Here is a 14306-nt window from a genome sequence, read left to right as displayed (position 1 = left end):
ACTAATTTGTGGATTTTGAAGAATTCTTGCATCTCTGGAAAAATCCCACTTGATCATGATGTACACACAGTCCTTTTACTGTATTGTTGGATTCGGTTTGCTAGTATTTTGTTGAGGATTTTTGCATCGATGTTCATCAGTGAAATTGGCCTGTAATTTTCTTTTTTTGAGGTATCTTTGTCTGGTTTTGGTATCAGAGTGATGGTGGTCTCATAGAATGAGTTTGGGAGTGTTCCTTCCTCTGCAATTTTTTGGAATAGTTTCAGAAGGATAGATGTTAGTTCTTCTCTAAATATTGTGAAGCCATCTGGTCCTGGACTTGTGTTTGTAGGAAGTTTTTAAATCACAGTTTCAATTTCAGTACTTGTGATTGGTCCATTCATCTTTTCTATTTCATCTTAGTTTAGTCTTGCAAGATTGTACCTTTCTAAGAATTTGTCCATTTCTTCTAAGTTTTCTTTTTTATTGGCATATAGTTGCATGTAGTAGTCTCTTATCTTTCGTATTTCTGTGATGTCCATTGTAACTTCTTTTTCATTTCTAATTTTATTGCTTTGAGCCTCGCTCTTTTTTGCTTGATAAGTCTGGCTAAGGGTTTATCAATTTGATTGATCTTTTCAAAGAACCAGCTTTTTTAGTTTCATTGATCTTTTCTAGGGTTTTCTTCATTTCTGTTTCTTTTCATCTGATCTTTATGATTTCTTTCCTTCTGCTAACTTTACTTAGGTCTTGTCTGTTCTCGCTCTAGCTGCTTTAGATGTAAAGTTAGGTTGTTTATTTGAGCTTTTTCTAATTTCCTGAGATAGGCTTGTATTGCTGTAAATTTCCTGCTTAGAACAGCTTTTGCTGCATCCCATAGGTTTTGGAGTGTGATACCTTTGTTGTATTTTGCTTCTAAGTATTTTTTAATTTCCTCTTTGATTTCTTCAGTGATCCATTGATTGTTTAGTAGCATGTTGTTTAGTCTCCATACATTTGTGTTTTTTGCAGTTTTCTTGTTGTTGATTTCTAGTCGTATAGCATTGTGGTTGGAAAAGATGCTTGATATGATTTCAGTTTTCTTAAACTTACTGAGGCTTGATTTATGGCCCAAATTTTGATCAATCCTAGAGAATGTTCTGTGTGCACTTGAGAAAAATGTGTATTCTGCTGCTTTTTGGATGAAATGTCCTATAAATATAAATCTGGTCTAATGCTTCATTTAGGGCCTGTGTTTCCTTGTTGATTTTCTGTCTGGATGATCTTTACATTGCTGTAAGTGGGGATTAAAGTCCCCTATGATTATTGTGTTGTTGTCAATTTCTCCTTTTATGGTTGTTAGCAGTTGCCTCATATATTGAGGTGGTCCTATGCTGCATGCATATATATTTACAATTGTTATAACTTCTTCTTGGATTGATCACTTGATCATTATGTAATGTCCTTCTTTGTCTCTTATAATATTCTTTATTTTAAGGTGTATTTTGTCTGATATGAGTATTGCTACTCCAGCTTTCTTTTGAGTCCCATTTGCATGGAATGTTTTCTCACTTTCAATTTGTATTGTGTCCCTAGAAGTGAAGTGGGTCTCTTGAAGACAGCATATATATGGGCATTGTTTTTGTATCCATTCAGCCAGTCTGTGTCTTTTGGTTGGGGCGTTTAGTCCATTAACATTTCAGGTAATTATTGATATGTGTGTTCTTATTGCCATTTTATTAATTGTTTTGGATTTGTTTTTATTGCTCTTTTTTCTTCCCTTCTTCTCCTGTTCTCTCCTTTTATGGTTTGATGACTATCTTGAGTGTTGTATTTGAGTTGATTTTTCTTATTTGTTTGTGTGTCAATTGTAGATTTTTGGTTTGCAGTTGCCCTGAAATTTTGACATAGGAGTCTAAATATATATGAGATTGTTTTAAGTTGTTGGTCTTTTAATTGCAAGTGCATCTCCAATGTCCTACATTTGTACCCTCCTCTTCTCATGATTTCTGATTTTGGTGGCATAATTGTGTGTGGATGATTTCGTATCTTTACTGTATATATGTCTTTACTGGTAAGCCTTGTCATTTGTGGTATTTTTGTTTCTGGTTGTGCCCTTTTCTTTTCTGCCTAGAGAAGTTCCTTTAGTATTTGTTGTAAAGCTGATTTAGTGTTGCGAATTCTCTCAGCTTTTGCTTATCCGCCTGCCATAGCCACAGCCACAGCCACAGCAATGCCAGGTCCAAGCTGCGTCTGCAACCTACACCACAGCTCACGGCAACGCTGGGTCCTTAACCCACTGAGCAAGGCCAGGGATCGAACCTGCAACCTCATGATTCCTGGTCAGATTCATTTCCGCTGCACCACAATGGGAACTCCATGATTATCATTTTAAGGAAGAGGACATTGAGGCCCAGAATGGCTAAGTTATTTGACAAAGATTATATAGTTAGTAAATCACAGAAGCAAGATTCAAAGCCAGGTAGTATGATACCAGTCATAGCTTTACTTCACCTCTAAGCCACTTCCTAAAAAATGAGTGTCAGATTAATAAATGAATACAATTTCAGAATAGGTTAATCTTTAAAAGCAAAAACAATGTAGATCTTAAAATGGAAAACAAAAAAAGCACTGTATTTTAATATTCTTAGTAAGGACCATTAAATTCTCTTGCTTAGTTCATATTCAGTGGATGCATTCATTTGTACATTCAGACTAATATAATATAGAACAGTACTGCCAAAGAAGTCAGACTTGGAGTCAGATTTGAATACTGGCTCTGAAATATGCATATTTACTACTAATATGATCTTAAACAATTTGTTCTCAAGTCTAAATTTCCTCATCAAAAAAAAGGGGGGGATAAGAATAATGGACAAAGAAGATATGGCACATATATACAATGGAATACTACTCAGCTATAAAAATGGAATGAAATAATGCCATCTGCAGCAGCATGGATGGAACTAGAGATTATTACCCTAAGTGAAGTAAGTCATACAAAGACAAATATCATATATCACTTATGTGTGGAATCTAAGGAAATGATACAAATGAACTTATTTACAAAACAGAAACAAACTCACAGACTTTGAAAACAAACCTATGCATATCCAAGCAGAAGGGTTGGGGAGGAAAGGATTGGGAGCTTGGGATGGCATTTGCATACTATGGTATATGGAATGGTCAGTGGGGACCTGCTGTATAGCACAGGGAAATCTACTCAGTCATTTTCTATATGGGAATGGATATGTGTATATGTATAACTGAATCACTTTGTTGTATATCAGCAATTAACACAACATTGTACATCGACTGTGCTTCAATAAATTTATTTTTAAAAATATCTATCACAAAAAATTAAAAAGCTATTGGAGTTCCCATTGTGGCTCAGTGGAAATGAACCCAGCTAGTATCGGTGAAGTTGCAGGTTTGATCCCTGGCCTTGTTTAGTGGGTTAAAGGATCCAGCATTGCTGCAAGCTGTGGTGTAGCTTGCAGGCATGGCTCAGATCCCGATGTTGCATTGGCTGTGGCATAGGAAGGCCGCTGCAGCTCAATTTGACCCCTAGCCTGGGAACTTCCATATGCCACAGGTGCAGCCCTAAAAAACAAAAATCAAACAAAAAGCTATCTTTTTTAAAGCGAATTAAAGATAATATATAAAAAGTACCTGACATAAAAAGGACGTTAATAACACCACTCTTTCGTTTACCTTTTACTACTCTATCTCCTTTTGCCTCCTCCCTCCTCCTATCCTGCCTGCCATTAGCCACATGACTTTGTAAAAGTTACTCTTCCAGAATTTATTTCCTTACCCATGAAACAAGTGAAGTAGTTATTTGGTATCCAAGAGCCTTTGACTCTGTAATTCTATGATTCAGTGATTTAATGGTTAGTTTTTCTTTGTGTCACAACATTGCAACGTACCGAGAAGTGATTTTGAAATGAGGCCTCTCTGGTCAGTGTGGTTGATTAAATTGCCTTTGTTTTTGTTTTGTTTTGTTTTTTTTCCTTCAGAAGATCCCATCACATAGAACTTGGTTTGGATGTCTTCGAATTAAATAGGATGAAAACTTGGTTTACTGTGTAAATAGTTTCACAGCAATTAATATATATTAACTGCATCTACTAGCAGTCATCTCTTTCAAGGTTTTACATCTCCCTTGCTTTCCTGTGTGTAGGTACTACGCCGGAAGCCTGGAGGCTAGGTCAACAAATCATGAAACTCTGGGTTTAATTCACACAGCAACGAAAGGGCTAATAAGAGCTATTGAAGATGGTGGAATAGATTCTGTGATGGAATGGGAAGTGGATGAAGTGCTGAACTGGACAAACACACTCAACTTTGATGAGTAAGTACACGTTGCTGTCCTTGAGGAACAAGAGAAGGCATCAGATATTTTTCTTTCTATTATTTCCCACTCCCATGTTGAATCTTGAGGTCAAAAACATAATCTCAAAAAAAAGAACCCTTAAGTATTTATTATCAGTCTAGAAAGAATATAAGAGATAAGGAGGACAAAAGATTTTAAAAAAAAAAGGTTGATCTAAAAGTAAAAAGAAAACTAGATTTAGGTGAACTTTATTCTTATGCCCTAGTCTAAGTCTGCTTTACCTCTCACTTTGGGATGTAGAAACAAGGCTAAGAACATGAAATCAATAATAAAAGAATTTCCTCAATCTGTATTCCCTAATTTTCCTGTGTGGGACATTATAAAGTTATAAATTTTCAGTGACTTGCTTTGGTCCTTGAAAAATATTTTTAGGATTTTTTTGTGTGTGATAGCAATTGAAAAATATTTACATAGCCATTGGGAAGATGCAAATCAAACCACAATAAGATCCTCCTTCATACCCACAAAGATAGCTATAATTAAAAAGACATTCAGGAGTTCCCGTCGTGGCGCAGTGGTTAACGAATCCGACTAGGAACCATGAGGTTGCGGGTTCGGTCCCTGCCCTTGCTCAGTGGGTTAACGATCCGGCTTGGCGTTGCCGTGAGCTGTGGTGTAGGTTGCAGACGCGGCTTGGATCCGAGTTGCTGTGGCTCTGGCGTAGGCCGGTGGCTACAGCTCCGATTCAACCCTAGCCTGGGAACCTCCATATGCCGTGGGAGCGGCCCAAGAAATAGCAACAATAACAACAATAACAACAACAAAAAAAGACCAAAAAAAAAAGACATTCAGTAAGCGGTGTTAGCAATGATAGAAATCCGAGTCCTTACTGGGAATGTGTAGTAGTGTAGCTGTTTTTGAAAACAATCTTGACAGTTCCTCAAATGGTTAAACATAGAGTTGCCATATAATCTAGCACTTGTACTCCACAGTATATACACAAGAGAAATGAAGACACATGTCCATGTAAAAACTTGTACATGAATGTTCATAACATTATTATTCATAATAACCAAAAAGTAGAAACATTCTATTCATTAACTGATGAATAAAATGTGAAACATACATGCAATGGAATATTATTTGGCAATAAAAAGAAATGCTGATCATGCTACAATGTTGATGAACCTGCTAAGCAAAAGATGTCAGTCAGAAAGCACCACATATTGTATGGTTTTATGTATATGGAATGTCCAGAATAGGCAAATCTATAGAGACAGAATTTGATTAGTGGTTGCCTAGGGCTGAGAGATTTGTGGGGACTGGGAAGTGGTGGCTAAGGGCAACACCAGATCCTTAACCCACTGAGTGAGGCCAGAGTTCAAACCTGCTTCCTCACAGATACTAGTCAGATTTGTTTCCGCTGAGCCAAGACGGGAACTTCAAATTGTACACTTTAAATGGGATAATTTTATGGTGAATTATATCTCAGTAAATATTTAAAAACATTCAGTATTTACTCAGCTACAGTAATGAAAGTGAATAATTCATGGATGAAGAGGCAGAAAAAATAAAACCAAGATGGTGTAAATAAACATAAGAAAAAGGAAGAAATTCAGAAGAGGGAGATAAGAACATGAAATAGGAAAAATTAGGTTGACTGCCATTGACCAATGGGCCAGGAAAAAGAGGCTGGAGGAAGCAGAGAAGAGAACAATGTGAAAAGGGAAGATAAAAGATGGAAAAGAATGACTAAGAAAAAAGGAAAATGAAAGTAGAAAAAAAAGATGATGGGAAGGATATATTAGAAAATAAAAAGGCTAGGAAGAAATAAAGAACTAATTATCCATTGGTAGATGCTCTAAAATATTTTGTAATACACAAATAGTAAAACTTTATGATTCAATAACCCCAGTATCTTGTCCAGACCGTAATACTGGGATTCCTTATAGACAGCACATTTGTGGCCTCTGAATAAATACAGATGGTTACGATGATGCCAGAAATGACATCCAAAGAAAGGAGCTGTCATGTCATACTTTTCCCTTTCCTAAGACGGTAGGAAAAAGAGAGAAAGGGAGGGAGGTCCATTTTGAATGACCTTATGAGGGCAGGGTAGAGGGTTCTCTCAGGTGAGCTTTTGAAATCCTGCACTGCCTTTCCCTTATACAGTTGGCTAACTCAAGCAAAGGGCCAGCAAGCTTCAGTAAAAGATTACAAAAAATCTCCACTCAGTATCCTATATTCTTTCACTACTGAAATACAAAAGAATAAAACAGCTGAGTTCAAAGGGAAGAAATAAACAGGCACCTCAGTCTACATTCGGCTTTCCCCACTGTTACCCTTCTCTAGTAGATGAAGATTCCTAATGGCTTCTCTTTGTGGAAAAAGGGTAAAACCAGAATAAACCAGGAAGACTTGAAGTGGTTTCTTGGTATCATATGCAATATACAGAGTAGGATAAATACATCTAACTTGGATATGGTGAGACTGACTCAAAATTTCCAGATTTAAAAATTCAAGAGTTCCTCTTGTGGCTCAGTGGGTTAAGAACCCAACATAATGTCCATCAGGATGTGGGTTCGATCCCTGGCCCTCAGTGGGTTAGGATCTGGCGTTGCTGTGGCTGTGTTATATGCTGGCAGCTGCAGCTCCAATTCATTCCCTAACCTGGAAACTTCCATATACCACAGATGTGTCCATAAAAAGGAAAAAGAAAAAGATAAAAAAGCAGATTTCTTGTTTGCAGATTATGTACATCCGTCAGTTCATTCTCTGAATTGGGCATTATTTGGCACCCATTTGGAATTCTTAGAAAGCAAGTTTTTTTTTTTTTTTTTTTAAATTAAGTACTAGACAGCAAAAATTTTAAATGGAATCCAGCATGATTATTTGGGAATATTTCAGTAGTATTACTGACCACAAGCTATTGATTATTTCAGGCAAGATGAATATTTGCAAAGACCTTCCTCTAGCTGGGAGCAGACATTAGGTATAACCACCTTCTTTCCAGCATATTTATGGTGTCCACAGTTTCCTTCCCTCTTAGATCTTTGTAGCTGTCTAGATATTTGTAACTGGATTGATGATACTATATTTGATGAAAAATTCAAAGTCTGACATTTTTCACTTTAGAAGAATTGGTAGCCACTAATTCCTTGGAGAGTATCCTTCAAAATCTAGATGGCTTTTGATAGTTGGACCGTTAATATGACAGAAAATATCTTGAACACTGATACTAAATGATACAAACCAATGTTTTCCCAAAGACTTCTGCTAGCCCCTTCTTAGGACAGATGGATGCTCTCTTGGGAAGAAGCCATGTGCATCTTCATGTACACAGGGCAACAATATTAACTGAATACAATATCATTATAGTTTTGAAGAATGGATAGAGCCAACTTCACTCTTGGACTCAAGGACAATTTGCAAATTCTGTGGTATCCAGAGATACATTGCTGTAGGTGCTTAGGACATGTAGCAACCTATGCATTGCTGTTATGAGGCACTCACAATGCCAAACAGTGACTGCTCTGCCTGCTGCTGGCCTTCATTCTGCTGGATTTTTAGGGGCATAGTCTATATCCATTGGATGTTCTTCTTGATGGATCTTCATATTTTTCAAATTGCAGTTGAGTTTTGCCATAATCCATTAAGTCATCAGCACCTGGGATATCTTAAAAAAATTTCTGATATTCCATGAACCCGTTGGTGAGAGCTCTCAATGGGTTGTTTCTACTTTTGAAGCTGCTCCTTTGATTTCAAAGATAGGGAGTTATGTGGCCTCTCTGGCTAGGGACTTTTCCCAGGCCATTAAGACGTTAACTGTGTACTAATGAGGGACTCGCAGTAGATTCTACAAACACTTTATTCTGCTATTCCCTAAAAAAATTCCAAAAAGTTTTTAGAAAGAACAGCTCTATGACATAAGCACCATAGTAATGCTATAAGACTGTTGCTTATATTTGCAAGGCTTAGCTTTCTCATTGGTTATTGCTGATATGTTCCTTATGAGAAGTCCTTTTTAAACAACTGAATAAATTCATGCCTTGATCTCAGATAAAGTAGGGTCAGTGATCAAACATAAGTATGGCATATGTTTGTGCCCCAGACCATCAGGGCTTAGCATACAATTGATCAAAGGTCTTTTATCTTGGTTCTTTTCAGTATATAAATCTAAGCAAGCAGGATGGTTGACATGCCACTCTTCATAGTGCTCCTAAGCAACCATTGAAAGCACAAAGTGTGCCTAAATTTAAGGTCAAGCCAGATTGAACTGTCAAGTAAGAGATCCTGGAAGGGGTTTATACCACCTCTTCTTATTCTCCATCTTTTCATTTAACAGTGACCAAGCAGTATCCCACTGAGGCCTTAGAATAAAGTTTTTGAAGCAACAAGAGGTAGCAGTAACAAGACAGAGCTGATTTCAGACACAGTACTTTAATTACAATTAAACAATGTTGCATAACATATACCTCCCTATTCTGAAAAAAATTCAGGAAGGCAAAATTAACAAAAGTAAAAATAATTCAAATGAAAATCACAGTGTTTTCTGAATTACATGATAATTCCAATCCTCCTCCTTTCTCAGCCAGCTTCTTTTTAGCACCTGCTGTGATCAAATCTTTACAGATTTCTTATGTGCAGCTGTAAGAAAGGAGGCTTGTGAAAGGGGGCTACAGAGCCTAAAATGAGATGGAATATGTAACACAAAACCTGCTCCTTGGAGCGGTCCCTCATCTCCATAGCTGCTCATACTTGTCCTTCTCTAACCGCTTCTTCTTGAGCTACACTTGTCTCCCTACTTCAGTCTCAGCTTAGGGAACTGAGGTCGCAGCTGCATGTACCCTGTTTGAATGTGATCTCTTATGTTTACTGGACACAGTAAAGACAACACTATTGCTCTAAGAAGGCCATAAACCAAGTAATTTCAATTTTCATTGACATGTCAAAGACAGTGGATCCAGCAATCCAGAGCAAGGAGAATGTTTTGTTGTTATAGTTTTCCCCTGACTTTTTCCCTCTTAGGGTTTTCTCTCTTTTAATTTAGAAGTTCCTACTTTTAATTTAGAAGTTAACTAACATTTTAGTTGTGACTCAGAGGACTGGAATGGAACAGAATAAAAATGAGGAGACATTGCTGGAGGCCAGAAGGCACCAATATGGTAGATGGTGGGTATCATTTTCATACCTCCTCCAATTCCTTGTCCGAGAGGTTGCTTTAGGTGCAACTTGGAGGTGGGAAAGTCAAGAAATTAAACATTTTGACTAGTGAATTTATCACTGTTAATCTAAGATTTCATAGAGAAAGTGGAATTTTAGAGTCTGTAATAATGAATCAAGCCACTACTTACTAATAAATCAATTTAGTTTAATGAATGCCTATATAATGTGCTTAGGTACATTGCCAACTGGAAGGAAATTGCTACAAGCAACTCTTCAGCCAACTTCAAAAGTAAGTGATTTTTAGCAATAATGGGGAATTCTTGTAAACAAAATCAATACATTCCATACATGGACACATTTCTAAGCACCTAACAAATCCTTAAATTCTCTGCACATTATATAGACGTAAATTCATTTACAAGTCATTTTTACCTTTATATATAAAATTGTTATTCGGGAGTAGAAATTTTTCTGTTTTATATAGAGTTGGATAAAATAGTTTTTTAAAAGATGAATCTTCTTTTTAAAAAGTTGCATATCATGGTTTCAATAGTTTTTTGTTGTTTTTTTTTTTTGCTTTTTATAGCTACACCCATAGCACATGGAAGTTCCCAGGCTAGGGGTCAAATTAGAGCTACAGCTGCCGGCCATAGCCACAGCAACACAGGATCTGAGCCATGTCTGCAACCTATAACACAGTTCATGGCAACACCAGATCCCCAGCCACTGAGCGAGACCAGGGATCAAACCCACATCCTGATGGATACTAGTTGGATTCCTTTCTGCTGCACCACAACAGGAACTCCTCAATAGTAATTTTTTTAATGAGCAAACTTCACTTGGCAAAATAAATGCCTCAAGATGTTAGAGAAATTTTTAGGTTTTATGTCACTACTGTCCCACCAGTGGTCCATGATACCACAATGCTGAGAGTGATAGCATGTTGAAGAAGCATATGGTCATATGCCAACGTATCAATAATTCTAACATAGCCAAAGCCTGATTATGGTTTTTGTATAAGCTGAGAGTATGTTTTATCCTATTCTCATCTGTGATTGGGAGTAAAACAGAGACCTTACAATTGTGGAGTGTTGATTCAGAATGGCTGGTTTTGATTTTGAGCTCTCCTGTTTACCGGCTATATGATGTTGGGCAACTCGCTCAGTTTTCTCGTCTGTAAAATGAGAATAACAGTAGTACCTAGCTCATAAACTGTAATGAAAGATAATACGTGTAAAGAACTTAGAATAGTGCCTGGCACGTAGTACGTACTCTCTAAATGTTAGCTATCAATAGCTTTAACCTACCCACTTACTTCCAGCTCACGCCACCACCACAGTGCAAGTTGCCATCATCCCTCTGCAGGCTTCTGCAGTAGTCTCCAAACCTATACTCCTCCACGCTATTCCTCACACAACAGATCGTGATCTATAAATGTAAAGCAGCAAAATTAGAACAGAACTCCACTGGCAATTACTATGTGGAGGTGCTGTCTTAAAGTGCTTTATGAAATTGCTCATTTGATCCTCAGAAAAACCCAAGGAGACAGGTTCTATTATCTGCATTTTACAGATGAGCAAAAAGATGCCAAGTTACTTGCTCCAGATCACAGAGTCAGGACACTGACATTCTCTCTTAACACTGATGACCTCTTTTGCCTTTCATGGTTTTCCACTGCACATGGACTAAAATCCTGATTTTATCTTGGCACTCTGGCTCTGGTTATCTTCCCACCTTGTCAGGTCCTACTCTTCCCTTACTTATGACAACCCAGCATCACTGGCCTCTTGCCTGGTCCTCAAACACACGCTGTTGTTTCCACTTCAAGGATTTAACAGAGTTGATGGCCTTTTGGAGAACAGATTCGGCAATTATTTTCTCTTGAGGACACAGAGTTGTCTGTTTTGTTTGCTCCTGAATCCCCAGTGGGTAGCACATAGTAGGGTGTCAGTGTTAGATAAAAGAATATAAAGGAATGACAAGTACAAAACGGAAGCAGAGAATATAAATTACTGAGCTAAAAGAGATTGTTGTTAAAAGAAGGAAAGATACAGCATGGTAACTGGAAGAAGCACAAGAGCAAATGAAAGTTATGTTAAGCAGTAGAGATCTGCGTCATAGCTGAAGTCAGTGGAAGGTGATAGGGTGATAGAGTGAAGATGCTGGCATGGAAAAGAGGAGACAATCAGTGCCACTTCTTCAAGAATCATGAAGAAGTCAAATGTAGAATTTGGAAGCTTTAGCTTGAGGTACAAAAAAGGCTTCTCTTCATTTGTGAATAAAGAACTGTTAGCTAATAGTTAATTATGGAATACTAAATGCTAATACTTAATACCGAACTAAATGCTACATTTTTTACATGTACCTTTACACCTAGTTCTCACAAAAATATGCCGAGATTAAGTGCTATTATAATTAATTTTTCCCATTTTAAAGATGAAGACACTGTGACAGAGGTTAAGTAATTTGCCTCATATTACAAACCTAGCTAGTAGTAGATCAAACCTCAAATCCAGATGCTGCAGAGCCTTTTTAAAAGATGGGCAGCAATATATGATAGTGAAAAGTAGGATGACTTCAGAAATTTGAGACATTTATGGTTTCAGTTAAATAGGATATAAAGATACCTGGTCTAAGAGTGGTGTAAAAAATTGGAATGGGGAGTTCCCGACGTGGCACAGTGGTTAACGAATCCGACTAGGAACCATGAGGTGGCGGGTTCGGTCCCTGCCCTTGCTCAGTGGGTTAACGATCCGGCGTTGCTGTGAGCTGTGGTGTAGGTTGCAGACGCGGCTCGGATCCCGCGTTGCTGTGGCTCTGGTGTAGGCTGGTGGCTACAGCTCCGATTGGACCCCTAGCCTGGGAACCTCCATATGCCGCGGGAGCAGCCCAAGAAATAGCAAAAAAAAAAAAAAAAATTGGAATGGACTTTACGTGGTGTCAATAGCATATTGAATGAGTCTGTATCTCACCACATTTAGCATCTTTCTAAATATTTCTCATTTCTCTCTAGGTTTCAGGTTTGAGCAAGCACAGGGGAAAATAGATGACTCTGAAGATACAGTGGAAGAAGAAACAGAAACACCAGAAGATACTTCATTGCAAAATATTTACGAAGGACCAACTTTTACTAGACTAACGCCTGATTCCACTTACGGAATATAATTATAAAGTACTTCTTTTCTGAGGTATTACTCTTCAAGCCGGGATTCCATCAATTATAGTCAAGAGATAGTTTACTCTGACTGGAATGTCTTGTATGTTCTTCGCACAGCATCTAGCCCAATTAAGTAAGAAGGATTAAACAGAAATGGAACATCAGACTGAATACAGTAGTCATGGAAAAATACAGAAATTATTCCTGGTATTCTGAGAAACTGAAATATTCTTAACAGTCACACTTGAAGATATACTTAGGTGCAAGAACTCCCTCAATGTGATTGTTTTTCTTCTTTATTTGTGCATTTCTGTCAGGCAGAGTTCTTTTTCCATTAAAAAAAAGGAAAAGGGCAGTGTATATAGTGAGTATTCATTTTTTTAGACAGCAAAAGCCTTACCAGAAGCCCCAGTGCTAGTCACCTTAGGCATCCGTGAACAAAACTGGGTCACAGGGGCACCATTAGCTAAAGAAGCCAGAGAGGCCAAAATCTGTCTTTCAGCTTCCACAGTGGGAAAAATAAAAAACTGAAGATGATTGTCAAGTCAAGAAATAGATTTACCATACCCTCCAAGTCATTCCCATCAACACACTGATCACATTGGTATCTTTAAAAACCTATTTACAATCCTAACAGACCAAGGCTTATACCCCCAAGTGCAAAAATTCAGCAGTCAGAAGACGTAATGTGTATTTAAGGAAAAATTTAGGTTCATATAATTTACATACACATTTACCTGTTGGGAGTACTCAGTTTGAATTTTGACAAATGTATATTATGTATGTAATTTTCACCACAATCAAGATAACTGCATTTGCATCACTCCCAAATCGTGCATCTTTGCAGTCAGTCCACCTGTCCCACCTCATGCCCCTGGAAATGATTGATCTTACAATCACTACAATTCTGCTCCTTCTAGAATGTCACATAAATGGAATGATAACCATATATGTAGCTTTTTTTTTTTTTGGTCTTGCTTCTTTAGCATTATGCTTTTGATACTCATTCTTGTTGCTTATTTCAGTAGTTAATTCCTTTTTTAATGACAAGTATTCAGTTACATGGAACATTACACAATTTATCCATGCAACCATTTGGTTGCTTCCAGTTTGGGATTGTGAATAGAGCTGCTATGAATATCAATGTATAGGTCTTTATGGGGATGTATATTTTCATTTCTCTTGGGAAATACCTGGGCAAGGAATTCCTGGGGCAAACTATATGTTTAACTGTTTCATTATTTTTTTTTATTGATGTATAGTTGATTTACAATGTTTCAGGTGTATAGCAAAGTGATTCAGAATCTTTTTCAGATTCTTTTCCATTATAGGATATTGAATATAGATCCCTGTGCTATGCAGTAGGTCCTTGTTGTTTTATCTGTTTTATATATAGTAGTGTGTACCTGTACCCCAAATTCCTAATTTATTCTTTGCCCCCCCCTTCCCCTTTGGTAACCATAAGTTTGTTTTCTGTCTGTGAGTCTGTTTCTGCTTTGTAAATAAGTTTATTTGTATCATTTTTTATAAAGATTCTGTATATGAGTGATATCATGTATTTATCTCTCTCTGACTTATTTCACTTAATAGGATACTCTCTGTGTCCATCCATGTTGCCGTAAATGCCATTATTTCATTTCTTTTTATGGTTTATATTCCACCGTGTGTGTGTGTGTGTGTGTGTGTATG

General features: G+C 37.3%; 1 protein-coding gene across 3 annotated transcripts in view; it reads left to right on the top strand.

The window, feature by feature from the left end:
• C11H11orf65 (chromosome 11 C11orf65 homolog) overlaps positions 1-13894 on the top strand; it is an 80619-nt gene extending 66725 nt beyond the window's left edge. For all 3 annotated transcript variants that reach the window (XM_047753328.1, XM_047753330.1, XM_047753329.1), the window contains 3 exons: positions 4142-4312; positions 9694-9749; positions 12474-13894. In XM_047753328.1, coding sequence (XP_047609284.1) covers positions 4142-4312; positions 9694-9749; positions 12474-12625 — 379 coding nt within the window. In that variant the 3' untranslated portion in view covers positions 12626-13894. The remainder of the gene's footprint in view (positions 1-4141; positions 4313-9693; positions 9750-12473) is intronic.
• Positions 13895-14306: the final 412 nt, after the last annotated feature.

This window comes from Phacochoerus africanus, chromosome 11, assembly GCF_016906955.1.
Source record: "Phacochoerus africanus isolate WHEZ1 chromosome 11, ROS_Pafr_v1, whole genome shotgun sequence".
Lineage (NCBI taxonomy): Eukaryota > Metazoa > Chordata > Mammalia > Artiodactyla > Suidae > Phacochoerus > Phacochoerus africanus.
The sequence above is the reverse complement of the archived record's forward strand: the minus strand, read 5'-3'. Positions and strand labels throughout refer to the sequence as shown.